General features: G+C 46.6%; 3 protein-coding genes across 5 annotated transcripts; 1 reads left to right on the top strand and 2 right to left on the bottom strand.

Moving 5' to 3' along the window:
- Positions 1 to 220: 220 nt before the first annotated feature.
- On the bottom strand, positions 221 to 11,199 carry Ndufa7 (NADH:ubiquinone oxidoreductase subunit A7). Of its 2 annotated transcripts, XM_021652886.2 has the most exons (5): positions 11,087 to 11,199; positions 10,246 to 10,295; positions 7,180 to 7,329; positions 6,307 to 6,490; positions 221 to 433 (listed from the first exon to the last, which is right to left on the bottom strand). In XM_021652886.2, exons 1-5 carry the CDS (start codon positions 11,135 to 11,137, stop codon positions 413 to 415), a joined length of 456 nt encoding a protein of 151 aa, XP_021508561.1. In that variant the 5' UTR covers positions 11,138 to 11,199; the 3' UTR covers positions 221 to 412. The 2 variants fall into 2 exon arrangements, with proteins under 2 accessions (XP_021508561.1, XP_021508562.1); XM_021652887.2 differs by lacking the exon at positions 6,307 to 6,490 and having other exon boundaries at positions 11,087 to 11,195.
- On the top strand, positions 11,188 to 12,788 carry Rps28 (ribosomal protein S28). Of its 2 annotated transcripts, none has more exons than XM_060370938.1 (4): positions 11,188 to 11,333; positions 11,417 to 11,464; positions 12,508 to 12,638; positions 12,710 to 12,788. In XM_060370938.1, exons 1-3 carry the CDS (start codon positions 11,295 to 11,297, stop codon positions 12,628 to 12,630), a joined length of 210 nt encoding a protein of 69 aa, XP_060226921.1. In that variant the 5' UTR covers positions 11,188 to 11,294; the 3' UTR covers positions 12,631 to 12,638; positions 12,710 to 12,788. The 2 variants fall into 2 exon arrangements, with proteins under 2 accessions (XP_060226921.1, XP_021508560.1); XM_021652885.2 differs by having other exon boundaries at positions 11,191 to 11,333; positions 12,721 to 12,788.
- Positions 12,789 to 13,151: 363 nt separating this feature from the next.
- Kank3 (KN motif and ankyrin repeat domains 3) lies at positions 13,152 to 25,118 on the bottom strand. Its single transcript, XM_021652879.2, has 11 exons — positions 25,060 to 25,118; positions 19,454 to 19,527; positions 17,417 to 18,667; positions 17,230 to 17,329; positions 16,848 to 17,042; positions 16,672 to 16,756; positions 15,999 to 16,215; positions 14,166 to 14,308; positions 13,879 to 14,079; positions 13,701 to 13,799; positions 13,152 to 13,405 (listed from the first exon to the last, which is right to left on the bottom strand). The coding sequence occupies exons 2-11, from the start codon at positions 19,485 to 19,487 to the stop codon at positions 13,352 to 13,354; spliced, it is 2,379 nt and encodes a 792-aa protein (XP_021508554.1). The 5' UTR covers positions 19,488 to 19,527; positions 25,060 to 25,118; the 3' UTR covers positions 13,152 to 13,351.
- Between the last annotated feature and the right edge of the window lie 1,911 nt (positions 25,119 to 27,029).

Genomic DNA, 27,029 nt, shown 5'->3' with positions numbered 1-27,029 from the left:
CACAGATGGCAGCATCACCCAGAAACTCTTGGGTCAGCTAGCCTGGAATACACAGGATGTCAAAAAACAAAAGACTCTTCCTCAATAAGGTGGAAGGAGAAAACCAATCCCCAAAGTTGTCCTCTTACCTCCACATATGCTTGCAGCATGTATTCACATGCCCCACACATACTCTAACAACAGAGCAAATAAAATCAATAAATACTAAGACGAGACAGAATGGAAGTAATGTGGCATTTGATGTATTTTTTATAAATTAGGTTATGCTCGCCCCAGCAGAAATCCAAGGAGGAAAAGCAGTCACATGGCCATGGGGACATGGCAAGGTAGCCTAGGGCAGGGTCACAGGTATGGCTGGTCCTTAGACAGCTCCCACCTCTTTATGGGAGGAGCAGGTGTCACTGCCATCTTCTCAGTGACTGCCACAGCAGAGCTGCAAGAAAAAGACAAAGTCCGGTTAGAGCCAGGTCTGCAAAGAACAGTGGAGAAGGATCTTTTTGCTTATATGTTGTTTGTTTTTAATTGTTACTGAAAATAAATTTTCCATATAATATATTCTGATCAGTCTCCCTTCTCATTTCCTCCCAGATCCTCCCCACTTCCCCAACCCATCCAACTTCATACCTTCTTTCATTTATAAAACAAACTGACAAATAAACTACCACATCAAAAAGAAACAAAGAAAAACACATGTAGACACAAACACACACACACACACACAAGCACACACAAAACCCATAAAAACACAAACTTGGAAACCATAACATATATAAGCAAAAGACCTGCAAGCAAAAAAATCACAAGAAAGCACTATGAGACAAAACATCTCCAAATATATCACTAAGTTTGTTTTGTGTTGGTCATGTATTGTCGTGCATGGGCACTGCCCTTAAGTGTAGATTGTATGTATAAACAGTAAGTCTCCACTGAAGAAAACTGATTTTTCCTTTGCAATTAGTTTTCAATCACAGACAAGTTCGGAGTTAAAATGGGGCCTCCTGTCCAGTTCCCCCCGAGTGCTGGGATCCCATCTGGCTTGAACATGCAGGCCCTGTGCATGTTGCCACAGTCTCTGTGAGGTCACATATATGAGTCCTGCTTTGTCTGTAACACACGGTTTCTCTGCTGTCCTCCATGCCCATCTCAGCCTTTCCTGCATAATGCCATGAGCCCTAAGGGTATGGGTTTGATGAAAACATCCAATATAGGACCGAACATTCCAAGGTCTCTCACTACCCACATACTGACTCCATATTAGTAGTGGGGAAGTACCTTAACTGCTGCCTTTCTAACCCAAATTCCCCTAGTTTGTAAAGGTGGATGTGCCCACCATGGGTCAAACACCAAGCTTTCTGGATATGGAGAACATAAGACAGGTATCTCAGAAATCCCTATCCCTCCCAAATGAATTCCCTCAGAGGGTCATCTGATACCTACTGGGAGCTGACAGAGCCCATGAAAAGCTTCAGTCAGCCTGCCCTGACTCCCAGGCCTACAACCTAGCCTTGAACACCTGGAGTCCTCCCTTTCTATGGACTCACAGTCCAGTGTGGACATACTCCAGAGTAGGATGCAGGGTGCTAAGGACCCAAAAAACCTGGGGCAAATGGCTGAGGTGCCTTCGTTTCCCTTCCCTTCCCTTCCCTTCCCTTCCCTTCCCTTCCCTTCCCTCTTTCCCCCTCCCCCTCCCCTCTCCTCCCCTTCCCTTCCCAGCTTCTTTTCTATATAACCCAGCCATCTTGACCACGCTCTCTTTTGGCTCCACTCTCTTAGTTCTTTTGGTTCTTCTCCTTCTCCTGGTCCCTCCTCTCTCTCATCTCATGCTCCAGTCTATTCTAACTATGTTCTGTCTGGACCTTTCCAGATGCCTCTGGCTAAAAGTCTCCCTCCTACCTACAATAAAGACCTTTTCCTCAACCATACCTAGGAGCAGTCATGTCCTCATGTTCATTCACCAGGTGATGGGTGTCCACTGTTCTTCCTCAGATAGTGATTACCAAACACTCCATGTAAGGTACACAAAGGCACAGTACTTAAGGCCAGCCCTTAAGCTGGTAGAGCAGAGTATAAAATGTAAATAAACAATCTTAGCACTTGAAAGGCTAATGCAGAATTTTAAGTTTAAGGTCAGACTGGGCTATACAAAGAAACCTTATGTAAAAAATCAGGGGCGGAATGTGCTCAGTGGCATGTACCTATAGTTCCAGGTGTCTAAAGAGTCTAAAGAAAGCAACAAGATCCCCTCCCTGATCCCAAGAGTTCCAGGACAGCCAAGGCAATATAGTAATATGTGTCATTACTACATAACGGTAAAAAGATGAGGACAAGACTGGGCATAGTGACACATCCTTTGATGGCATTTCTTGGTTGTCAACTTGACTACATCTGGAATTAACAAAAACACAAATGACTGGGCACACCTGTGAGGGCTTTTTCTTAATTAAATCATCTCAAGTGGGAAGGTCTACTTCTTCTGATCTGAATCTTTGAGGTGGGAAGATGAGCCTTTAATCCGGATCTTTTGACATGGGATACTCCACCTTTAATCTGAACCACACCTTCTACGGGCAGCCTATATAAGAGACATGGAAGGAAGTGGTCTCTTCTGCTCTCATTAGCAAGTTCATTCCTATCCTGCATTGGAGCCTATGTCTTCAAGATTCTGGCCTATACTGAAGACTAGCTGAGACATCCAGCCTCATGGACTGAGAAAACTACTGGATCCTTAGACTATCCATTCATAGGAAGCCACTGCTGGATTAGCTGAACCATAGCCGGCCATTCTAATAAATCCCCTTTCTATGGAGAAATTCATTCTGTAATTCTGTTCCTGATTAATATGCATGCCTTTGATCGCAGAAGTAGTGGAGCTCTGTAAATTAGAAGGCCACCCTGGTCTACATATTAAGTTCCAAGCCAGTGTAACCTCAAACAAACAAACAACACAAAGAACACTGAACCAACAAGTTCAAGCAAGTACCTTCCGACCCCAAACTGTCTTGACTGCAGCATAGTGCTCGAGAGGCTTAAAAACAGTGAAAGGAGGCAAGGACACACCACTGTGGAGGGGCAGGGGCAGGAGAGGGACAGGGCTCCTACCATCCCTTAAAAAAAAAAAAAACAAAAACAAAAACAAAGCTGCCCCCTAGAAAATGCAAACATCCCCAGGGCCACAGTGAAGACCCTGGAAGAGTCAGGTAGCTTGACATACTCACTCTGGTGCTAGATTCCAAAAAAGCAGAAGGTGACGGGGACAATCAGCACGTTCTATCCTAACTTCTAACACGTAGAGGCCTCACAGGTTTCACAATTCAAGTCTAATGTTTTACAGATAGAGAAATAGAGGCTTAAGAAGGCTGAGTAAGCTAGAGCAACCAGGCACCGTGGCATATACCTTTAATCCTAGTACTCAGGAGAGGCAAGTGGTTCTCTGAGAGTTCAAGGCCAGCCTGGTCTACATTAACAAGTTCCAAGGCTAGGCAAAGCCACATGGTGAGCCTGTCTCAAAACCGAAACAAAAGCTATGGCACACTGGCATACACCTGTAATTCTAGTACTTGGGAAGTAAAGGCAGGAGGATTAAAATAAATTCAAGGCTAGCCTGGGCTACCAAAGAAAAAAAAAACTAATAATAATAATACATTTAAAATAAAAAGGTAGGGCTAGAAATAAAACTCAGTAAAGTGTTTATCTAGCATGCCAAAGCCCTGGATTCCACCCCCAGCTTCATATAAGCCAAGAGTGGTAGCACATTCCTGTCAGGCAGGGAGATTATGAGTTCAAATTCTCAGCTACATAGTAAATAGGAAGCCAACCTGGACTACATGCAACTCTGTCTCAAAAAATGAAATAAAGAATAGGCTGCTGGCTGGGGAGATGGTTTAGTGGGTAAAGTGCTTGTTGTGGAAGCCTGACAAACTAAATGTGAACCCCAGAACCCACATAAAAAGCTGTACATGGTAGTGTGCATCTGTGATCCCAACATTCCTATGAATGGATGGGAGGCAGAGACAGCTCACAGGCCAACTATCTTCAGTACACCGCACAGCAAGAGGAACAAACAAAACCTCAAAAAGGTGAAAGGAAAGAATCGATTACCAAAAATTTTCCTCTACCTCCACACACACTGTTACATGTGCATCTATTCACTGTCACTGTCCCCTCTCTCTCCACACACACACACACACACACACACACAAATACACTTACTTTTTAATATAAAAAAGGTTGAGGGCTGGAGAGATGGCTCAGCAATACTTGAGCTTACATCCTTACAAAACACCTGAGTTCAGTTCTCAACACACACATCAAGTGGCTCGAAAGAACCTGCAACTCTGCAGGGAGATCTAATGCCTCTGGTCTCTGAGGGCACATGTACTGACATGCACAGACCTACATACAGACATTTACTAAAAAATAATAAAAATAACTGTTGGGACTGGAGAGAAGGCTCAGCATGGGCTGCTCTTCCAGAAGACCCAGCTTCAGGTTGCAGCACTCACATAGCAGCTCACATCTATAATTCCATTCATTTCAGGGGACCAGATGCCCTCTTTTGGCCTCTGATGGTGACGGGCATGCATGACGTGCAAAGACCTATATGCAGGGAAAATATCCATATGCATAAAATAAAAGTAAATATATAGTTTTTAAATATAATTTCATTTTTGTTTGTTTTTTGAGACAGAGTTCTTCTGTATAGGCCTGGCTGTTCTGGGACTCAAGAGATCTGCCTGCCTCTCCCTCCCAAGTACTGAGATTAAAGGAGTGAGCCACCACAAACAGTAACAAGAAAAAAAAATTGAATAAAAAGAAGAGGCTAAAGTATACTAGGACCTCACTGTGAATTGCCTGTATGGCCTAGGCTGTTGGCCTCTCCAGGCATCGATTCTCTGTAGTTTTGCAAGAGTTATTAGGCATCAAGTATGGCATGAACTCTATTTATCAGCTCATTAAGGAAGATTTATGGTTAAGTACAATATACTTACTTGAACTTTAATTGGCTTTGTGATTCCAGAATTGGTCATGCTTCTGTGTGCAGGTATACAACTGTGTCTGTGTCCATGTCAATGTCTGTCTGTATCTGTTCCTGTGCGCATGTGCACATGTCTGTGTCTGTGCATGTCTGTGTGTCTGTGCACATCATGTGAAAGTCAGAGGAAAACCTCAAGTGTCATTCCTCAAGCAGCATCTACCTTTTCCTTGAGTCAGGAGCATTCCTAGGCTGGTCAGCAGGTCCAGGAATCCACTTATCTCTACCACCACAAGGCTGAAATTTCAAGTGTGTACTAGCAGGCTCAGCTTTTTCCCCCAATAGTCTCTGGGGTTAAAAATCAGGTTCTGCAAGAACTTCACTAACTAAGCCATCACCTCAGCATTTTTTTTTAAATAGTAAAAGCCAGGCATGGTAGCACTCACCTTTAATCCCAACACTCTTGAGGTAGAGATAGGTGGATCTATGTGAGTTTGAGGCCAGCCTGCATGCAGAGCAAGTTGAAAAGACAGCCAAGGCTGTAATACAGAGAAGTCCTGTCTTGGATGAATGGATGGATGGACGGACAGGTGGGTGGCTGGCTGGCTGGGTAGGTGAGTAGGCAGGCAAGGTAGACAGATAACATGAGGAGGATGAGGCAGTGGTGCATGTGTGAGTACATGTATTTATGAGATACAGAAGAGGGCACTGGATCCACTGGAGCTGGAGTTACAGGTTGTAAGCCAATGAACATAGGTGCTGAGAACAGAACTCTGTTCCTCTGCAAGAACATTACACAATCTTAACTACTGAGTCATCTCTCTAGTCTTTTTAGTTGGTTTGTTTGTTTTTTATTTGTTTGAGGCAGGTACCTCTGGCTGGTCTGGAACTCATTATGTAGACCAGGCTGGCCTCCAACTTATAGCCATCCCCCAGCTCTGCCTTTTGAGTGCTAGGATGCAAGGTGTATGCCACTGCATCTGGCCTCAGCAACTCATTTTAATTTTTTTCTATGTGTACCGGTATGTCTATGTGTATAGGTAATTTGCCTACATATATATGCATGTGCCACTTGAATGCAGAACAGGGCATCAGATCCCCTGGAACTGCAGTTAATAAAGTTATAAGGCACCATGGAGGTACTGGCAACCCTACCCATGTCCTCGGAAAGATCAACAAGTTCTCTAAAATGCCATAGTATCTCTAGACCTTGCACCTCATTCTATGAATCAGAATGAGAGCTGACTAATAGAGCAGAGGAGGTTGGCTTTATAGACAGGAAAGAGCTGAAGGAAGAAGAATTCTCACAAAAAGACTTGTCAGTTCAATGTTACCTTCCTTATAAAGGCTATGCCAGAGGGGACTTCTTTATCATGCCAGCAAAAACTGGTCTGCCAGGGAACTGGCAATGATCTTTCACCTGGTTTCTCAGAAGACTGAACAAACAAGTAAGCTTCACTCATGGCTCGGACTTCCAGACTTCCACATAAATGCCTATTCTGTCTTGGTCTGCTGGACCTAGTTTAGAAACTCATTTCAGATTATGGCTTCCTATGAACCTCATGAAATACTACTGTCATTCCCCAATTAAGAAAAGGCACCGAGGACAGGGACCAAGTAGGTTTTTTCTCTTGGGTTCCCTTGAGGTTCTTTTATTATCAACATTTTTTTTTATTAATTTATTGGGCCAGGGGGCATGCCATGGCACTTGTGTAGAAGTCAAAACACAACCTGCAGGCACTGCTTCCACCACATGGATCAATCTCAGGTCAGCAAGTGCCTTACTCACTAAGCCATGTTACCTGCCCCCACTTATTTTACACATGCCCCTAACTATATCACCCAAGCTGGCCTAGAACGTCAAACTTCCTGCCTCAGCCTATCTTCATCTCCCAAACACTGAGGTTACAAGTCCACTACCAGGCCTGGATTTTTTTCTTACTTTCTTTCTTTTTAAAGCCAGGGTTCTGGGGATCAAACTCAGGTTGCACTGCTTACTAGGCAAGAAGCTATATTCTCAGCCCTGGTGTGAACTCTTAATTCTCTTGCCCCAGCCTCCTGAGTATTGGGATCACAGGCCTGCCCCACCACATCCAACTGATAAAAACAGGATTGTGGAAAGCACCTTTTCATCTGCTAGAAAGGAAAAGCCAGTATAAGAAGGGAATGCTGCAGAGTTCTGGGCAAGGAACATTGAAGGTCCTCACCTCTCAGCTGTCTTGCCTGACACCAAGGCCTTTTGTGAAGACATGATGATTGAGGGAGGCACAACTTCCCGGCGACCATCACGAGTACAGTAGTAATTGTTGGACAGCTTATGACTGGGGCCCACAGGGAGATTAGGAGGTGGCTGGGTCCTGAGGATAAAAACATTATCATTGAAACAAACTGACAAGACTGGGATTGGGGCTACAAAGAAGGCTGCAGGCCAACGACATGTCTTGATACATTATCCCATTATATACCTGGGTCTAGAAGGGAAAGCAAGCATCAGACAGCAATCTATGTGTATCGTCTTCAAGACAGGCTAAGGAAACATGTTCCGCCCCAATCGCCCTAAGTCTCAAATATGGTTAGGTATGGAGTGCCCAAGAAAAGGAGAGGCTTAGACATGCTCCTATCCCCAACACAAAGCTAAGCTTAGCAGTGGCCTTCCTTCTACCTAAAGGGGTTTAAGAAATCAGGTCAGAGTGCCAAGCTGTGCCCACCCCTTATCCAGCAATTATAGCACTGAGCTACCGCCCCACATTACCCGACTGAAGTGACTTTCTCCCAACCCCCATTCCCAAAGACCAGGTTATGGAACTTGTGAGTTCCCTGTTATCTCAGGAACCCTTTGAAGAACCCTGCTGGGATAAAGGCTTACTGCTCAAAGAACACCTTGCCCTGGGAACCTATCCAAATCTCTGAACTTCCTGCCATGTGTGCCAACATTCCCTGTAGAGGGAAGTGGAGGGGTTATGTGGAACAAAGCTCAGTCTGCCCTTGGGTTAAATCCTGGGCTTACCAAAAAACCTAAAGCCTGGGCTGGAGAGATGGCTCAGACGTCAAGAGCACTGGCTGTTCTTCCAGAGGTTCTGAGTTCAAATCCCAGCAACCATATGGTGGCTCATAACCATCTATAGTGAGATCTGGTGTGCAGGCAGAATGCTGTATAAATAATAAATAAATCTTAAAAAAAAAAAAAAAAAAAACCTAAAGCCTAAAGCCTTGAAACACTGAACTTCAAACAAAAGAGGAACTCCCCAGAGACAAGTTGGGTGGGAGTGAGTAATAAAAAGTTGGTTTTGATTAGTTTGTTTGGCCACATTGTCAAATAGCATATTTACCTGGCAATTTGAAGTTCTCCTTAAATTTTTGAAAGCTATTTTTTTTTTTTTTAATTAAGAAATATGCCCCAGCACTCAGGGAGGCAGAGACAGGCAGATCTATCTGAGTTCGAGGCCAGCCAGGTCTATAAAGTGAGTCCATGACAGCCGAGTCTACACACAGAAACCCTGTCTCAAAAATCAAAAATAAATAAATAAAAATAAAAATATAATAAAATGAGAGAAATATGGCTGGATTCTTGGGTGCATGTAGTTCCAGTACTCAAAAGACTGAAGCAAGAAAGCAGGAAAGGTCCAGAGTTCAGTTTCAGGACAGCCTGAGCTACATAGCGATACCCTGTTTTTTAAAGAAAACAACGGTGGTCTGGAAAGACAGCACAATGGTTAGCACTCCTTGCAGAAGACCCAGGTTCATTTCCCAGCATCTATATGGTGATTCACAACCATCTATAATTCCAGTTCCAAAATATCTAACACCTTCTGGCCTCCAAGAGATTGTATGCATGTAATACACAGCTACAAAAGCACACACAACACCCACACACAAAGTAGTAAGTTTTTTTGTTTTTTTTTTTAAAGAAACAGAAATGGCCAGCCAGATGGCTCAGTGAGTAAAGGTGCTTGCGATCAAGCCTGACAACCTAAATTCAATCTCTAGGACCTGAATGGTGGGGGAAATAGAACTATTCCCACAAGCTTTCCTTTAATCTACAAACCACACGAAATAGATGCTATAATTTTAAAAAGAAAAAAAAAACAATTTTAAGATTCTAAAATGACAATGTGAAATTTTATGTCTGCACAAGAACATATATGCTAAGCCATAGCTTTTATCATATGTACAGAGGAAAATGAAAAGAACCATTTGTCTAATGCCAAGACCCAAATGAATCACTAGAGGGCGCCTTTATCCTGAAGAAGCTGCTGGCTGTTGCCTGTAATCCCAGTACATCCCCACTCAACCATCTCCCCTAAAGGATATCATTGAGTTCAAAGCCAACCAGGACTACAATGGAAGACCTTGCCTCTGAACAATCATAGTGTCTAGTCAACTCAACATGCAGGAGGCAGGAGATCAGAGTTAGAGACCAGCTCAAACTAACATATAAAGACCTGCCTCAAATGTAGTTCAGCTGTCCCAGTGCCACATAAACCCGGGATGGAGGTACACTCCTGGATTCCCAGCACTTGAGAGGGAGAAGCAGAAACATGCGTGTAAGGCCAATAAATGACAAATTTGAGGGGAGATTGGGTACTGTTTCAGATGCTCCCCTTGGCTTCTGCTGGGTTTTCACAAAGAGCTCATTCTGAACCCAGCAAAGTGAGGTAAGGGCTTGTGGGTGCTAAAGCCACCAGCCCCATAAACCAAGAACTTTCTTTTTTGTACTGGCATCCAAAAGTCTGAGGACATGAAAAAGACTTATCAATATATAAATGTTAATTAAAAAAAAATCAAGACTGGCCCCTAAGTGACTTTGAGCAATGACTTAACCAGTGGGTCTCATTCCCCACCCCCAGGCCCCACCAGGAGCTTGAGAATATAACACTTAGAGTGTAGGGTTAGAGTGAAAACTGCAAATCTACCCAAAACACCAACAAATAATGCAATCTATCTATTCCAATACAGTCCAATGAAGTTAAAAGTAAATTTCTGCTTCCATAGCCTGATAAGAAAGATCTCTGCTCAATGCTCCAAAAGTTCAAGAGAACAACAAATTTGGAGGGTTTTTTTTCTTTCATGTTTTGTTTTTCAGGTATGTAGTCCTGACTTGCCTGAACTCACCATGCTGATCAAATAGGCCTTGAACTCACAGAAATCAGCCTGCCTGTTTTCTGAGTGCTGAGATTAAAGCTTGTATCACCATGACCAGCCTTGGATTTAGGTTTGGTGGAAAAAGGACAGGATGAGGGGGCTGAGGTTGGCAGCAAGCAGGGCCCGCTCACCGCTTGGCAATCTCCTGGTAGCGCAGCTGCAGCTTCGCCTGCAGGTCTCGCTGTGGGAGGAGAAAAGAAGTCAGACCGTAGGGAACCCCAGGTTAGTGAACAGGGGTAGCCAGCCAGGATATGAATATACATGAAGAAGAAAGGTGGGGATATGACTTGCAGAACTTTACTGCTAAGTTTGAGAGCCTTAGGTCTTCCAAGACCTAACTTTAAGAGCCTCCCTTTTATCTTTTCTCTTTATCGTCTTTGGATATTGGTCAAGATAGTGAACATGCTTGCCTTTACATTATGGAAATTCTCACTTTCTCTGAAGATCCACCCACCCAAACAGTTGTTTGCTGAGCTCCGGTGCTGATTATACCATACCGCCTTTCTTGGACTCTAAATTAAAAGGCATAGAGAGCTATCTCTTTTCCTCTTGTACATTTCCAACCTCCCAGGGGCTGACGAAATCTACAGCTCCCCTTTTAGTTTTCTTCCAAAAGCTAAAAACTGATCCTCGACCTTCCAAAAATAGGAGAAAGCTAGGGCCACGAGATTCAGAGATACGGGAACGAGGAAACTCCAGGACTGTGTGGGACGTGGAAACAGTAATGCGGGGAGAAAGGGGTAAGAGAGCGGGTGGGGCAAGTGGAAACTAAAGCCAGGCAATCTAAAGCCAAGGTATGGAGACAAGGGAATCCCAGAAAGCCGGCCAAAACATTTAGGACCTTGAGTCCCTGACTAATAGGAGTCATAAATTCAAGGATCCTAGACTCCCCACTGAACTAAGGACTTGTGAAGCGGGAGATTAGCGGGAAAACCAAATCCTTTCCGGCTCGGGACGGAACGGCACACGCACCCCAGACGCCCAATTCCGCAGCTTCTGGATAATGCGAGTAGCAGACGCCATGTTTCCTCCCCTCCGAAGAACGCTGGTGACGACTCTGCCCCGAGGATTGCTGGGTAGTGCGTGCAGTCTCGCGAGAGTGGGAGTGGGGCGTGGTCAGAGTATACTATAAAACTCTTTTCCTGCTCACGTGACTCCTCTCCGCCAGATCGCCGCCATCATGGACACGAGTCGCGTGCAGCCTATCAAGCTGGCCAGGGTGAGGAGACTGCGAGTGTTTAGAAGCCTGGATAAAGAAGAACGCTGGGCCTATCGTGTCTAACTGTCCCCTTTTCCCTGCAGGTAACCAAAGTGCTGGGCAGAACCGGTTCGCAGGGACAGTGCACGCAGGTGAGCGGATAGCGATATTCCGACGACTTCCTGGGGTCGGAACCCTTCCATATACTAAGTTTACAGCTGCATGTGGTGACCTTTAATCCTGACTTCTATCCTCAGTGGAGGGTAATGACTTTAACAAACATGGATACCTTTTTTAAAAGGTGGATTTGGCTGGAGCTATGTCAATAGACTTGCCAACGGTATGAAAAACCTAAAGACTGAATACTGCATTCACGCTAAAACTCCAGTGGTGACCCATGCTAATAATTTCAAGCGTCAAAGAAAGATCACTGGGAGTTCCAGGCATGCTTAGGGTACAGAATGTGAGCTCCAGTCCCGACAGAAGCTGGGGCACGGTGGGTGGAGTGCTTGCCTAGCATTCAGGGCTTAGGTTCCCTGCACCACATAAACCAAGAATGGTGGGGTGTGCCTTACATCTCAGTACTCTAGGAGAGGAAGGACAGCCTGGGCTAGAGATGCCTTGACTACCTTGGTTTTATACCCATATCTTCCATTACAGAAGGGACTAAGGATTCCCAGTTCGGGGGCAGTGTGGAATAGTCTGTAGTTGGAGGCACAGATAAAATCGGTAAAGAGCAGGGGTGGAATGGAGCATCCTTGTAATTTCAGAAGGAACACAGGAATTCAGGGTCAGCTCTGGCTACTGACTGGCTTAATGCCTTCTATCTCAGCACAGAGGCCAATCTGGGATATGAGACCTTTCTTTAAGAAAAAAAGACACCTGTTCCTTTGCTGGGTTTCTCTCAGACCTCAACAGGGCCTTCCAGCAATGTGGATGTGCAGCCTGTTTTCTTAGGCTCTGGTGTAAACCCTTTCATTGTTACAAGTGCTTGGTGGGGGTGTGCTTTATATGCCTGCACCACTGCATACAGTGTACAGAAATCAGAAGTGGTCAGATCCCCTGGAACTGGAATTACAGGTGGTTAGCCAGCAGCGTGGGTGCTGGGAAATGTGTCCAGGTTATGCCAAGCCATCTCACCACTCTTCTGCCACACTACTAAGTAGCACTACCTAACTTTTCTATTGGTCTGTAGGTGCGTGTGGAATTTATGGATGACACCAGCCGCTCTATCATCCGAAACGTCAAAGGCCCAGTTAGAGAGGGCGATGTGCTCACCCTATTGGAGTCAGAAAGAGAAGCTCGGAGGTTGCGCTGATCTTGCTGGTGTGTACACGGCAACCATTGGGAGGGATCTGGGAGGTAGGGAAAGGAAGGTTCTCTATCTAATGCTCCAGTCTATTTACAGGGTCCTGGATATCCACCACTTGACTCATGGGATCACCTGCAACTGTTAAATAAAGCATATTGTTTTAACTCTTGTCTAGGTTGTCTGGTTAGGTTTTGCTTTTTTAGACTATGCTGGCTTGAACATGGAGTCCTAGATTGGGTTTCTCTGAGCAGTGTCTGCTTCATAAAAAGCTTGTAGTGATCATTCACTCTTGGTGCTCTCTGAAAGCCCTTCAATGGGCATCTTTTATTTTTAGATTTATACAGCACACCAGAAGAGGGCACCAGATCTCACTATAGATGGTTGTGAGCCACCATGTGGTTGCTGGGAATTGAACTTAAGACCTTTGGAAGGACAGTGTTCGGAACCTCTGACCCATCTCTCCAGCCCTCGATAGGCATGGAGTTACACGTGGGAGTTGTGTCAGTGACACCCACACAAAGAACAGCTGTAATAGAATAGGTTTATTAGGAATGATGTTTTACAAAGTGAGTAGGTTGAAAGCAGTAACATTTCTCAGGCCCTTCCCTGAACATCCTAACTGAAGCTAGAAGGAACCGCTGTGTAAGGTGTCCTGTGATTAGACAGGAAATGGAACAATCCTGATGTGTGTACGGAGCAGCTCACAGAGGTTGCGTCCCCTCATTCCTCACTGCATCCCTTCACTGGGTGTGGCTGTAGAAGACCCTGGAGGTGGCTGGCCCTAGAAGAAAGAAAGGGATCCTGTAGGCAGAAGGCTGCAAAGTTTCAGCCAGGTGGGGGCTTGAAGACAAGTGTTAAATGAGTTATAATGTCTACCCACTGGGTGTGTCCTCCCAGGCTGGGGCAACCCTTCAATTATCAGTTGAGGCTTTGAGCTCTTTTTCCCTAAAGCAAAGGAATATTTTCCCAGACCAGGTAGCTAGGGTATGCCTTTGATGTATCTGGTCCTAGCCTAACGGTTTTGCTAGTTAAGCATCAAATAGGTCCTTTCATTGTTTCTTGGGGACCACACTTACCTGGGAGGCATGGTGGTTGGATGTCAGGTGGGCATGGAGCAGTGCAGCCACCTCTTCTTGTTCAGCCTCCAGTGCAATGGCCAGGGCACTGGTACCCTCCTGAGGGATAATAGGACATTAGGTCCCAGAGCTACAGAGGCACACACTACCATTATTCCAGGCCCTCCTAGTGTCTTACATTGTCTAAGATGGTTAGATCACAGCCTGGCTGAGCCAGCAACAACTGAACTGTGTCAAGGTGTCCATACTCGCTGGCACACATCAATGCTGTGGCCCCATCGGCATCCTGTACATTGACATCAGCCCCACATTCCAGCAAGGCAGCCACCATATCCTGGTGGCCATGGCTGATGGCCAGCATGAGAGCTGTCTGTCCAGTCTGGAAAAGGAAAAGAGGCCTGAAGTTTTCAAAGTAGAAAGTGATACCACCTTAACCACCCATTGGAACTGGAATTGTCTCTGCACCTGGCTAGCCTTGGCATTGACATCACCCATGCTGAAAAGTCTCTGGACCACGGCCATGTCTTCCTCCTGCCCCACAGAAGTGAGTGCAGCCAACATGAGTGCAGAATAGCCGGCTCTATTCTGGTGATTGACATCACAGACCCCTGGGAAAAAGAAAGAGGTCAGTAACTTCATGCAAACCTCAAATGCTGGTTGGTTCAAGAGGACAGTGTTGGGTCTCGCATCCCATGCTGACCAGAGAAGGGCAGGGCATGGACTTGTAGTGCTGCTTCCACCTCCCCAGCACTGAGAACACCAGGTAACTACACTCCCACTCCCTCAGCCAGGTGAGTCTGTGTGCGTGAGTATGAGGTTTGTAAGTAATAGAGGTCAGGGAGACCTGAGTGCTGGCAGCCAGTAAGGCCCTGCAGAGATGCAGTACATAGCAATACACAGATCCAGACCTACACAGCCTTTTTCAGTTTTTCCTTATTTTTACTTGGCCAGGTGGTGCACACCTTTAATCCCAGCACTTAGGAGGCAAAGGCAGGTAGATCAGAGTTCAAGGCCAGCATGCTCCAGAACAGCCAGAGCTACACAGTGAGATCCTGTCTCCAAAAAAAATTAAAACTACTGTGTGCCATGATGATGTGAAGACTAGCAACTGAGCAACTAGAGAATTGAAGGGCACAACAAAGAATTGAAGTTAGTGGTTAGTCTGTGGCTCACTATCCCCTCTCTACATTGTTGCAAAGGCAAAACAATTATGAGTTAGCATGCTAGGACTGTGCTGATACCAACTATATTTCATAAAGATACAAATATCCTGGTAGTGAATTTGCTTCAGTGGGGGGATAAGAGGAGGAAGGTGAACAAGCAGTACTCCAGCTTGATAGTAGTTAGAAGCCTAACCAGTGAGTAACCTGCCTAGGGACTGTGGAGTCCAAGAACTCAGGAAGCAGTCGGGCATAGACACATGCCTTTAAAACCACTAGAGCTCCAGGCCAGCTAGAGGTACTTAGACCTTAGGTCGTGGGGGAAGGTTTGCTGGGTGTAGTGGCACATGCCTTTAATCTCAGCACTCAGAGAGGCAGAAGCAGCCTGGTGTACAAAGAGTCTAGGACAAGGAGAAAAGAAGGGAAGAAAACAAAGCAGGGGGGTGGGTGGCTGGAGAGATAACTTAGAGGTTAAGCACATTGGCTCTTCTTCCAAAGGTCCTGAATTCAATTCCCACATGGTGGCTCATCTTTTAAAAAAACAAAAAAAGTGAGGCCTACATATTGAAGAATGTAGTATACCCAGGAAGGGAGGTGTTACATTGAGGTCTCTGATCTCAAAACTGGGTGTTACTGTGAATGGTGGAGGAGCTAACGGACAACTGAAGATACAGTTAGGTCAGAAGGCCTTTGCACCCCTGTAATTTCAGTATTTGGAAGGCAGAGGTAGCAAGGTCACAAATTTGAGACAAGGCATGGGTTACATAGCAAAGCCTTATAAAGTCGGTGCTCAGAGGGTTAGCGCACCAACTGCCAGCCTGAGGACCAGACCTGAATCACAGAGCCCACATAAAAGCTGAGCACCATGTCTGCAACCCCAAGACTGAGGAGATGAAAACAGGTGGGACTTGCTGGCCAAACAGCTCCAGGTTCAATGGGAAGTTCTATTACAGAAGACAAAGGAGAGAGTCATAAAGGAAAACACCTAATGTTGACTTCTGGCCAAACGACCAATGATCCACCTACCAATACTTGAGAGAGGCCCAATGGAATCATCTGCCACTCAGCATTTTTATGACCCTCAACAACCCAGCCTTCACCCATCCTGGTGCTCTTCTCCACAACCCAATACCCTAACCTGTATCCAGTAGCAGGCTGGAAATGGCCAGATTGCCATGAGACACGCTGTAATGCAGGGCTGTGTTTCCATTGCCATCAGACAGGTTTACCACATGAACGAGCAGCTCAGGCCCCAGGCTCTTCACCCCTCGAAGCACCCCAGCTACAGGCTCAGCCTCAGAACGCTTTTGGCTGGACACTCGAAACCACTCCTGGGCCACAAGGCGTGCTGCACTCTGGCAGGACAGGAGCAAACAAGGCATCAGTGTTGATAAAAGATGGGATGGGATGGGGTGTGCGTGTTAGACCCCTCTGTTTATCCTGAAAAGGAAAGCCGGCCAACACTTTCTAAGTAGGGAGTCAAGAACCCAGGTGGAGACTCTTCAAAAATGGAGTACAGTGAGATTCACATGGTCATGAAAATAAGACATTATGGTGAAATAGGAGTGAGTGTTGCAGTGAGCACCACTTGCTCTTGAAGCGTCAGAGTGGGTCTGGGGCTCTGATCCTTAGTTGGGGCAGTAGGTAGGCAGTCAAGAAAAGGTCAGAGCTGTCCTAGGGAGTCTTCTTGGAGAAGTAAGGATCAAGGACTGTCTCTAGTGAGAAAGGACCAACTTGGTACTCCTGCTCTAGGAAGCCCTGCGTTCTTCCCTAAGAGAATGTCAGTGAGGAGAGGCATCCCACACACTCACGCCATCTCTGCTGAGTCCACGGGGCCGAATCAGCTGCCTATTCAGAGCAATGCACGCCTCCCTTAAACGTGGGTTCAGATCACACCTGCCAGAGAAGCCAGTCTAGATTCAGGATCCTGGGCAATGATGACCAGGAGAGGGTATCCAATACACTCCAGACCTTGGAGAACACTCACCTCCCTTCTGTTCCTGCCTTCAGCTCTGGGTGTGCCTCAAGGTTGGAGTCCTTGGCGTCTTTGCTGTTGGTGGGGCCAGGAGTTCCAGCATCAGATCCCCCACTGCTATCATCTGACCCGGAAGAGCTACTCCTGGGGAGTTGAGCACTGCCATCTTCGTTGTCACTGTCATCCTCGCTGGAGGAGCTCTCATATCTGGGAAAAAGATGGGAAGCACCTGTTAAGCCTCCCCTGTGGGCCCATTCAAGAGGACTGTGAGGTGTGAATGGCATTTTCAAGATGAGGAGATTGAGGCCTAAGAGCAGAGGGTCAGAGCTGGGATTAATAGTCTGCTGTCCCTCCTCCCCCATGGCTATCTTGGGGAAGGGGAGAAAGCGCTCACTCTCCGTTAAGGACCCCAACGAACTGCAGGCTCTTGGGTCCCTGACTGGATTGAGCACCCGGAATACCATCTTTCTTCTTCATGATGGATTTGAGGATGCCTGGCAGGGAATCACATGAGGGTACTAAGTTTGACTTCAGGAATCTGAAAACCAAGTTTCTTTCAACCAGAAGTGGAGGAGACTCACCAGCAGGGGCCACCTCATCTCCAACCATGGGTCTGGGCTGGTTCTCCATTGGGAGGTCGGTCTGCGTGATCTTCTCAGTGCAACCCAATGTGGTCTGGATGGCCACCTCTCGAGACTGAGGCCTAGTCACTGTAGCCTCGAAGGCCTCCTCCAGCTCCCTCAATCGGCCCAGCAAGAGTTCGCTCACCCCTCGCTGATGCTCCAAGCTGGAGCGGAGCAGCTCCAGCTCCCGCTCTGCAGCTTCGGGCAGCCCCAGCAGCGCCTCGGTCACCCACGTGTCCACCTCAACGGTCTCAGGGACCACCTCCACTCCAGCCTCCCCTGTCTCGGGTACTGCCTGGGCATCTGCCTCTCGGGTATCGGGCACGACTTCAGTGCCCACCTCCCGAGTCTGGGGTTCCCCATCGGGCGTCCTAGACGCTGGGTCGAGGACCTGCAGCGCTCTTTCGCTGCGCCTGGCAGCCAACCCGTCGGGATCGTCAGCCCGGGGGCTCGCCCTAGAGCGGACTCCTCGATCCGAGGTGGCCAGACGCTCGGTGAGTCGCCGAAGCTGGGCGAGCTTGTCTGGGCGCACCTCGATTTCTACTTCTTGCTCCGGCTGCACGCGCCCGGCCAGTAGCCGTGCCTTCTCCGCACGTAGCGTGCGCACCTGCTCCTGCAGCTCCGGCAGAGCGCGCGCCTGGTTCTCGAGCTCGCGCAGGCGCCGCAGCGCCGCAGCCATCTGCTCCCTCACTAGCTGCAGCTGGGCAGGGCCTGGTGAAGCAAGGGCAGGGTTGAGGGCGGGGCTGCTGCGGCCGGACCCGAGCAAGCTCTGCGTGACTGCATGGGCAGGGCTGAGCGCGCGTTCCCGGGCCTGTGCCTCCTCCAGTCGTCGGCTGGTCTCCAGGAGCGTGTGCTCGACGCGCGGGTTGTGCCAGAAGGAGCGCGGAGACAGTGGAGGTAGCAAGAGCTCCGGGGGCGCCCCAGGAGAGCGTGCACCCGAGGCTCCACCGTCGTCACTGGCCAGGGATTCGCTGGAGGTCCAGGCGCCTGGGCTTCGCGCACCAGCAAGGCCTGTTCTGGACAAGCGTGGGCGGCGCGTGGGCGGGGGTACTGGCGCTCGGCGGGAGACAGGGCCACGCTCCAGTTCTTCCACATACTTGAGGAAGTCCAGGTCCAGGTGGAAGCCATAGGGCGTCTCTACTGAGTAGGGAGAACTAGGGCTGCGGGCACTCCCGGTGAGGCCTGGGTACAGGTGAGGGCCGCCCAGGTCTGTGGTATAACAGGGGCATGGAGAGGGAAGAGGGGTCAAACCAAGAAGTTCCCAGAGACAGGGTACAAATGTGTCCCCCGCCCCCTTTGTCCCTGTGATACACTTGTAGCGCTGCCAGGGCTCATGACCACACCTAAGGCTTGTAGGTGTATCTGCAAGATAGGCAATGCTATCATGTTTATTAAGCACCCACTATGTGACAAACACATAAACTTGGGACACTATATTAAGGAAGGCAATATCCAGGCCTGCTTGTGAGCCATAGACACAATCATTTCAAATGACTTTTAAGGCAGTAATACACGGTGAATTACAGAACCATTGCAGGAGCCAACTTTGGCTCTCATGTCAGGAAAGATTTCCTGTTTCAGGAACTTAACAAATTGAGCCATTCATAATAAGGTGGAAGCAGCTGCAAGGGCAGAAGGTTCCAAGGAGAAAAATAGCCCACGGATGACACTGGAAAGTCTGAATAGTGACCGACAGATGGAAGTCAGGTGTCTTCAGAATGGTGAAAGAAGGGAGAGAGAGAAGAGCTAAAGGATGGGCAGAGGGCATACCATGGGGAGAGGTCTCCTAGGCAACCATGGGAAGTTGGGACATTATTTATGGGGACTGTCATGAGTGGGTTTTAAACAGAGTCATGACACTGGCTAATAGGCTTTTGGAAGAGGCCATGTGGCCACCGAGTTAATAAAAGGGAATTGCTGAGCTATGTCCATATATGCACACAAGCACCCAATGTGGATTTGTGTAAGCACATCTACCTCATTTTGTACACTCACCAGGAAGGTTCTGATTCAGGACAAATTTAGCCATGTTTCCTGGAGTAGCCACCAGACAGCCTGAAAAATGTTCCCTGGAAAAGTAAGAGTGCAAATCCAGTCCTGCCCCTTGCTTTGAATCTGATATCAGTTATGCCACCATTGAAACTTTGAGCAAACAGACCCACCTCACCCACCATCAGGCTCTCCTCCTCCCTCAGGAGCCTTGGAACTGCTTTGCCACAGATGGAGCCCAAGGCTTTGTAAATCCTGCTTAAGTACTCTACCACTTTTGCTTTGAGACAAGGCCTTGCTATGTGGTTAAGACTGGCCTCAAAATCATAATCCTGCCGCAACCTCCCAAGCTCTGGGGTAACAAATGTGTACCGCTATGTGGCTGAAATCTGAAGTGAACAAAGTATGAACATGCAGGTTACAAAACTGGAAAGGAGGTTTGTAGGAAAGTTGCCTAGGCTCCTGTCTCAAAAAGTGAAAACAGAGCTAAGGATATAGTTCAGTGGCTTAATGGTACTAGGTTCAACTCCCAGGAACAATTTCTTTTGCATTTATCATAGAAAAATGGTAAGAAGATTTAATTTCATATTGGAATTTTAACCAAGGTTTCTTGCCCCTTCAAGGAATGATTGATGGAAAGAATAAGTCTAAATAGCTCAATGCTGCAACTGATGAATACCTGACTCTCTGGAACGTCTCTAGTACTGAGCTACAGAGCTCTGTTCTTGGCTTGTAAAACTTTAAAATGGAAACACAAGCACCTAAGAAGGCAAAGCTGTAACTATACATGAAGAGTTCAAGGAGTATTACTCTTCAGGTGGCATAATGGAAGCTAAGATAGTGAGGGTCTGGAACTGGGGATTTGGCTCATTGGTAAAGCACTTGCCTAGCATACGCAAGGACATGAATTTGATCTGTAGCAGCACCAAAAAAAAAAAAAAAAAAAAAAAAAAAAAAAAAAAAAAAAGAATCCTGGGCTGGAAATATAGTTCACTTGGTAGAGTACTTGTCCAGCATGCATGAAGCTCTGGTATATGCTTATCACTCAGGAAGTAGAAGCAGGAGGATCAGGGGTTCAAGATCATTCTCAGCTTCACACAGTTTGAGTCAGCCTGGGATACATAAGACCCGATCTCAGAAGAGTGGCTCAGAAGTTCAGAGCACTTGCTCTTCTTGCAAAGGACCAGGTTCAGTTCCCAGCACCTACACTGGACAACTCACAACCTCCTGTAATTCCAGTTCCAACAGTCTTCTGGCCACCAAGAACAGTTGTACACTCATGATTCAATACATTCACCTAGATACATACACATATAATAAAAAGGGTTTAAAGGAAGGAAAGTGCTGGAAAGTTGAGTGTTCGTTACACTCTTCCAGGGGATTCAAGTTTGGTTCCAATGGTGTCTCCAGTTCCAGTGGATCCAGTGCACTCTTCTCGCCTCCTCAAGCACCGAGCACACACGGGAAGTACATACATAAATTCAGACAAACAGATATGCATGAATAATTTTTTTAAGGAAGAGAGGAATAAAAGAAGGAAAGACAAGGCAAGCCAGGCATAATGGTACACACTATAACCCTTCCACTCACAAGACTAAAATAGGAAGACAGTCAATGAGATCAGTCTGGGCCATAAGTAAGGCTGAGGTCAGCCTAAGCTGTATACTAGAAAACTATTCCAGAAAGAGGAAGAGCAGATAGAATGAGAAGAGATCAAATATTTAATGGAATAGCTAAAATTAAATCCAGAACTTTAATCCCAGCAGGAAAGAAGCAGAAGCAGGAGGATATCTGAGTTCTAGGAGAACCAGAGGTACTTAGAGAGATATCTCAAAAACCAAAAGCAGTATAGGATGGGGACAGGGGTGTAGCTTCAAGGCACTGCACTGGCCTAGCATGCATAAGGTCCTGGGCTCAATCTTCAATGTCCAGCATACCCATATATGCATACCCATATGCATACAAAAATGGACAAGAAGAATGTTGGGACTTTGGAACCCACATGAAAAATCTTCAGGGAACAGAAAGTGGTTCAAATTGACTGTCTACTGTATACTCTCCCTAATTAGCCCCCACAGGATTCTACAACAAAGATTACTGTTCACATTTTACAGAGCAATTAAGTCCATTGCCTATGTGGAAAACCTTTCAGATTAGGCTCTGTACACCTTCTAGGGACCCCTTGTTTGTAGTGCCTCGTCAAGCCTTTGCCTATGTAGATTTCCACCTGGCAGACACAACCCATCTTCTGGCTCACCAAACCTCTGTTCTAACCAACTAAAAACTAAGCCACTGTTTCTAGCTTCTTGCATTCTGGATGGCCATCTGAGTGTCAGACATTACTAGGTATTCAGCACTCATGAGCATACCTATCACATCACCCTCTCCACTGCTAGAAGGATTCCCTTCTGCTCTCTGAGCCCCACTCTTCCCATTCTTCCCCTGTCCAAGCTGACATCTCCCTCCCCACCACAAGCAGCTGTTTCCTGTCCCCACACCGACTGGAAGGGGCAAGCCAGCAGAGCAACAGGTCACCGTGGAGGACAGCCAGTCCCTCTCACGGCTTGTTTTCAGGAAATTACCAGGGAAGAACTGGGCTTTGGAAAAAACCTGGACCAGGGCTCAGGGGTTTGGAACTGCCTTTCGCACAGCTGGAGTATGATTCTGTGCAGTCTGCTCTCTCTAGTGACCTGGTCATATCCAAATCCAAAACTATGTGACAGAGAAAGCAGCTACAGATCATTTCTAAGACCCAGACCAGCTGGAACAGCCAGGCCCAAAGGCCAAACTGAGACATAGGGCAGTGATTATTAGGGTGGTAAATAACAATAAGGTTGCTGTTTGCTTTTAATTGGGTTTTTTTTTTTTTTTTCTTTTAAGGCATTTTAAATTTTGTATCTGGTCTATGTGTGGATAATTGCCCATGTAGGCCAAAGACGGTAGATGCCCTGGAGCTGGAGTCACAGGTGTGAGCTGACCAAGATAGCTGCTAGGAATCAAACTACAAGAGTAGTACTCAATCTTAACCACTGAGCCATCTCTTCAACCCACTAGTTTTGTTTTGCTTTGGAAGCCTAGGCTGGCCTCCAACTCCCTATGTAGTTAAGGGTGACCCTGAACTTGACCCTACTACCTGCACCTCCTGAGTGCTGGCATGACAGGAGTGCTTTACCACAGCTGGTTTATGCAATAGTGGGGATGGAACACAAGGTTTCATGAATGCTAAGCAAACACTCTTAATAATGCAGCCATAGCCACAGCCTCATTTCTTTTTTTACCCTTTACCTATGGGTCAACCTCTAAGTAGTTTGTGCTACCAGCCTGAGACTTTCTACAGTTGGTCCTCATATGATCACTCACCCCTCCCCGCTGTGCTGATGGAGAAACAGTACATAGAGAGCAGTTAAGCTATATGCCAAAAGACATGCATTGGCAAAAGCCAGCTTTGAATCCGTGCAGCTTTGCTCAGATTCCTGTATTGGCCAGTATGCTTGGCTGCATTTTTGTGTTCTTTGTTTCTTTGCTTTTACACTTATTTTTCATGTATATATGTGGGCATGTGCATGCCTCAGCACTCATGTGAAGGTTGAGTCAGTGCTCTCTACCATGTGGGTCCTGAGGACTGAACTCAGATCCTAGACACCAGCCTGTGCCAACCCATTTTGTTTATGTCTATCTTTGTTTGTTTGGGGAATTGGTGTTTTTGTTTTTGTTTGTTTGGTTGGTTGGTTTTTGTTTTTGTTGTTGTTGTTTTGTTTTGTTTTGTTTGCTAGGGCTTTGGGAACTTTTTTGTTCTGTTTTATTTGCATTTGAAACAAAGTCTTCCTTTGTAGCTAGGCAAGGCTGGCCTTGAACTCAGAGTTTGTCCTGTCTGTCCCTCCTGGGTTCTGCCCTGTTTACTTTGTCATTATTTTACTTTATGTATTTATTTAAGATAGGGTCTCACTATGTATCACTAGCTAGCCTGAAATTCGCTATATAAATCAGGATGGTTTCAAACTAACAGAGATTCAACTGCCTCTGCTTCTGGAGTGCTGGGATTTCAGACATGCACCACCACCACATGTGGAAGCCTATATTTATTTATTTCAATTCCAAATTTTCCTGCCTCAGCCTCCCACATGCTGGGTTTCAGACATGTACCACCACACCCAAAGAATGCCTTTTTTTTTTTTTTTCATTCCCTCCTGGCCCCTTATCTCTCCTTCCATGCTGAGGGTGAAGCCTAGAGTTTCACATGCTAGGTGAGTTCTCTACCACTGAGCTAATAACTAGCACTTTTTAAAAAATGACATTTTATGTATTTTATATCGGTGGTGGGTAGGTGCAAGCATGTCAGGGGTGAGAGTGGAGGTGAGAGGGCACCCCTGTGGAATCAATTCTCTCCTTCCACCACATAGATCCCAGGGATCCAACTCAAGATGGCATCAAAGACTTTTCCTGTCCAATCCATCTTACTGACCCTTAAACCGTTTTACTAAGCAGGCTTTGAACTCACTCTGTAGCTGAAGGCAAGCCTTGAACTCACTATGTAGCTCCCAGGCAGACCTTCGACTTTCAGTCCTCCTACCTTTGACCTCTCAGGTAACTAGGCACTTTGGAAAGATTCCCTTTCCCTTCCCAAAAATGGTAGGGAACCTGGGTCATTTATCGCTCACCCTCCCAGCCAGCAGCTGTCAGTCCCTGCCTCAAGGGGGCACAAAGAGTGTGGTGAAGCGAGCCCACACCTAGACTGCTTCACAAACCAACGCCTCCTGGAGTGGGGCGTGTAGCTGCCCTCATCTCTCCCACACTGCCTGGCTGCCAAAGCTAAATCCGGATCCATTGCCTGAGACCCCCTCATTAGGCCGTCAGAGCTGAAGCCACACGCCCCCAGACCCGCCCCGGGGACTATTTCAGGACACAGAGCTGTTCTCAGGAAACCTGAAGGATGGGAGACAGGGAACGCAGTGTGCACCCAGCGTCCAGAAGAGGATATGTCTTATTGACCTAAGGCTCTAGGTGGTAGCACCTCCTTGACGTTGGGACGGACTCATGATAGACAGTGGGGGATAGATGATGGTAGGACAAGAGGTCCTCACTTCATCACATACACCCCACCTCTCCAAACATACACAACCAGGTCAGCTTCGAAAAGACAGCGCAGTTTCCTACAGGAAAAGCTGCTGGGCGGTTCCATCCGCTACTATTGTCTGTAGGTCCGGGGGGCCATCCGTCCCTCCCTCCAACACTGTTTCCGTATCACCAGCCCCCTCCGCCACCCTGCAAGAAGCCCATCCCGAAAAGGCTAATCCCAAGTCCCCAAGCCTACTCTGGGGAAGGGTCCCATAGGCATCTGAGAGACTACGGTGCGCTCAAGCTCCCGCAGTTGGGTCCTGGATGGCCATGTGGCGGCCATCTGTTCAATCTAGTGTTCCCCTCCCCATCGGATCTCACCCACCTAGGGCTCCCAGTGTCTCAATGGTCACCTTTACAGGACATAGTGCCCAACCCGTCGCAGAGCACAAAGCCCAAAGAAGGGGGCTGAAAGCACTGCGCCCCTCCCGAACACTTTATGTCCTCAGTTTTCCCTCTAGGAACCCCCTGGGTATCCCGGCAAGCTTGAGCTTTACCTGAATCCGAAGCCCCTGCCGCGCCCGCACAGCACTCGAGCCCGCCCCCTCGAAGCTTGGAACGGGTTATCAATGCTTTCATCCCTAACTGATGGCTATTTCAGCCAACCAAAACTCGAAGCTGACCGAACTCTCCAATTGTAAGGCAGAATGGGTCACCTGGGCGGGGTCGGGGATGGGAAGAGCCTGAGGGCGGGGCCTACAGTAGCGAACTGGGAAGAGCGGAGCAGTGGAGTAGGGTGTTGCCTAGCCACAGCTGAGTCGTGCTGGTCCAGGAGTGAAAAGGTGGGGTTTCACTCACAGGACAAGAGAGGTCTGCAGCAGGAATCTAAGCAAACTATTTCAATGGGATGTATGTGTCAAGTGTAATTGGTTGAATCCTAAGACCCTGGATCTTGCCCACCACAGGACCTTTGCATATGTTGTGCCACTTTGCAGAAATATTCTCTGTATGTGATACTTTTCCCTATTTCCAGGTGTTCAATCTATGTGTCCCTGCCTCCCGCTGCCCCGAAAAGCCTTAACATAGCCATTCCCTAGTCATTATCATTGCCATAACTATGGATTATTAACTAAATAGCAACTTGCATTTAGGAGAAAGGCAAGGTTACCACCAACAACCCCACTAAACATTTTAGGATTGCGGAGCGCTTTCTCCACTGCTTCAGGCATACGCTAGGCATTTAATGTCTGTTCTGCTAGGGATATATAACTCAATGGTACAGAACTTGTCTAGCATAAATATTGGGTGAAATACTCAGTACCACAGTAGTTAGGTAGATAGATAGATAGATAGATAGATAGATAGATAGATAGATAGATAGATAGATAGATAGATAGATAGAAGATAGGTAGGTGGATAGATAGATATAGACAGTAGACAGATAATCGATAGACATGTGTGTATATACATACAATACATACATACATAGATGATAGATAAAAAATGTCACATAAATGACTTAAAACTATATTTAAGGTCAGTGAGATGGCTTAGCATGTAAAAGCACTTGTTAACAAGCCTGCCTCTACTGAGTTTGAGCCCCCAGACCAAGTAATGGAAAGAAAAAAGCAACTCCCACAAGTTGTCTTCAGACTTTCATTTTGTGCCATGAATCCTTTCACATACACACACATACTTATATACATCTAAATATACATTAAATTAATATAATTTTTAAAGTACATTTAACTCTAACCCATTCAAAGTATGTTATGATCAAAACCTACAAGTGGGGTGTGGTGGCACACACCTTTAATCTTGGCACTCAGGGAGGCAGAAGCAGGTGGATCGCTGTGAGTTAGAGGTCAGCCTGGTCTACAAAGTTAGTCCAGGACAACCAAGTCTACACAAAGAAACCCTGCCTTGAAAAAAACAAAAACAAAAAACTATTATACTCTGTGTGTTTGTTTTCCTGTTAACATAGTGTTTACTAATTGTATGCCACACTAGTGAGTCTCTTAAGGGGCAGGATCTCTGCTGCCTGTGTCTTTCAAGCCAAGGTTCATGTGAAACAGTGATGATACTCTGAAAAAAAGAAAAAGAAATGTAAAACCTTCATCTGTAGTAAATGGAGAATTTAGGATTTAGGGAAAAGGTTCTGGAAGGCGGCTTTTAAGGTGACCCTTACAGGAGGATACTCCAGGCCAGGATAAGAAATAGAAAGCTCCCCCATAGGGAACTTGAACAGGATATGTCAGCAAGAAGTGAGTTGTTGGGATAACATGGTTTGCTCCAGGTTTGGAGTAAGGGGCTGGATTTTTTGTTGTTGGTGGTGGTGGTGGTGGTTTTAGTTTTTTATTTTTGTTATGCTTTTCTTGGTTTTTGTTTTGTTTTGTGCTTTGACTTTATTGTGGTCAAGAAGACCCTGAACTTCTGCTCCTTCAGCCTCCACCCCGCAAGTAATGTATATTTGGCTTCTTAAAACAAGGTCTCACTACAGTTGGACAGATTAAAACCAGCAGTGCCA

Source organism: Meriones unguiculatus, chromosome 17 (assembly GCF_030254825.1).
Source record: "Meriones unguiculatus strain TT.TT164.6M chromosome 17, Bangor_MerUng_6.1, whole genome shotgun sequence".
NCBI lineage: Eukaryota > Metazoa > Chordata > Mammalia > Rodentia > Muridae > Meriones > Meriones unguiculatus.
This window is presented reverse-complemented; position numbering and strand designations above follow the sequence as displayed.

Bases quoted from the DNA above. Each gene is read 5' to 3' on its own strand.
- Kank3 (XM_021652879.2), bottom strand. From the start codon at position 19,487: ATGGCTAAATTTGTCCTGAATCAGAACCTTCCTG. The intron at 17,330-17,416 runs GTGAGTCTCCTC...ATTCCCTGCCAG, and splicing joins AGATGAGGTGGCCCCTGCTG to GCATCCTCAAATCCATCATG. The intron at 16,757-16,847 runs GTGAGTGTTCTC...CTTCTCTGGCAG, and splicing joins AAGGCAGGAACAGAAGGGAG to GTGTGATCTGAACCCACGTT.
- Rps28 (XM_060370938.1), top strand. From the start codon at position 11,295: ATGGACACGAGTCGCGTGCAGCCTATCAAGCTGGCCAGG. The intron at 11,334-11,416 runs GTGAGGAGACTG...TTTTCCCTGCAG, and splicing joins AGCCTATCAAGCTGGCCAGG to GTAACCAAAGTGCTGGGCAG. The intron at 11,465-12,507 runs GTGAGCGGATAG...ATTGGTCTGTAG, and splicing joins CGCAGGGACAGTGCACGCAG to GTGCGTGTGGAATTTATGGA.
- Ndufa7 (XM_021652886.2), bottom strand. From the start codon at position 11,137: ATGGCGTCTGCTACTCGCATTATCCAGAAGCTGCGGAATTGGGCGTCT. The intron at 7,330-10,245 runs GTGAGCGGGCCC...TTTTATCCTCAG, and splicing joins TACCAGGAGATTGCCAAGCG to GACCCAGCCACCTCCTAATC. The intron at 6,491-7,179 runs GTGAGGACCTTC...TTTCTAAACTAG, and splicing joins TCAGGCAAGACAGCTGAGAG to GTCCAGCAGACCAAGACAGA.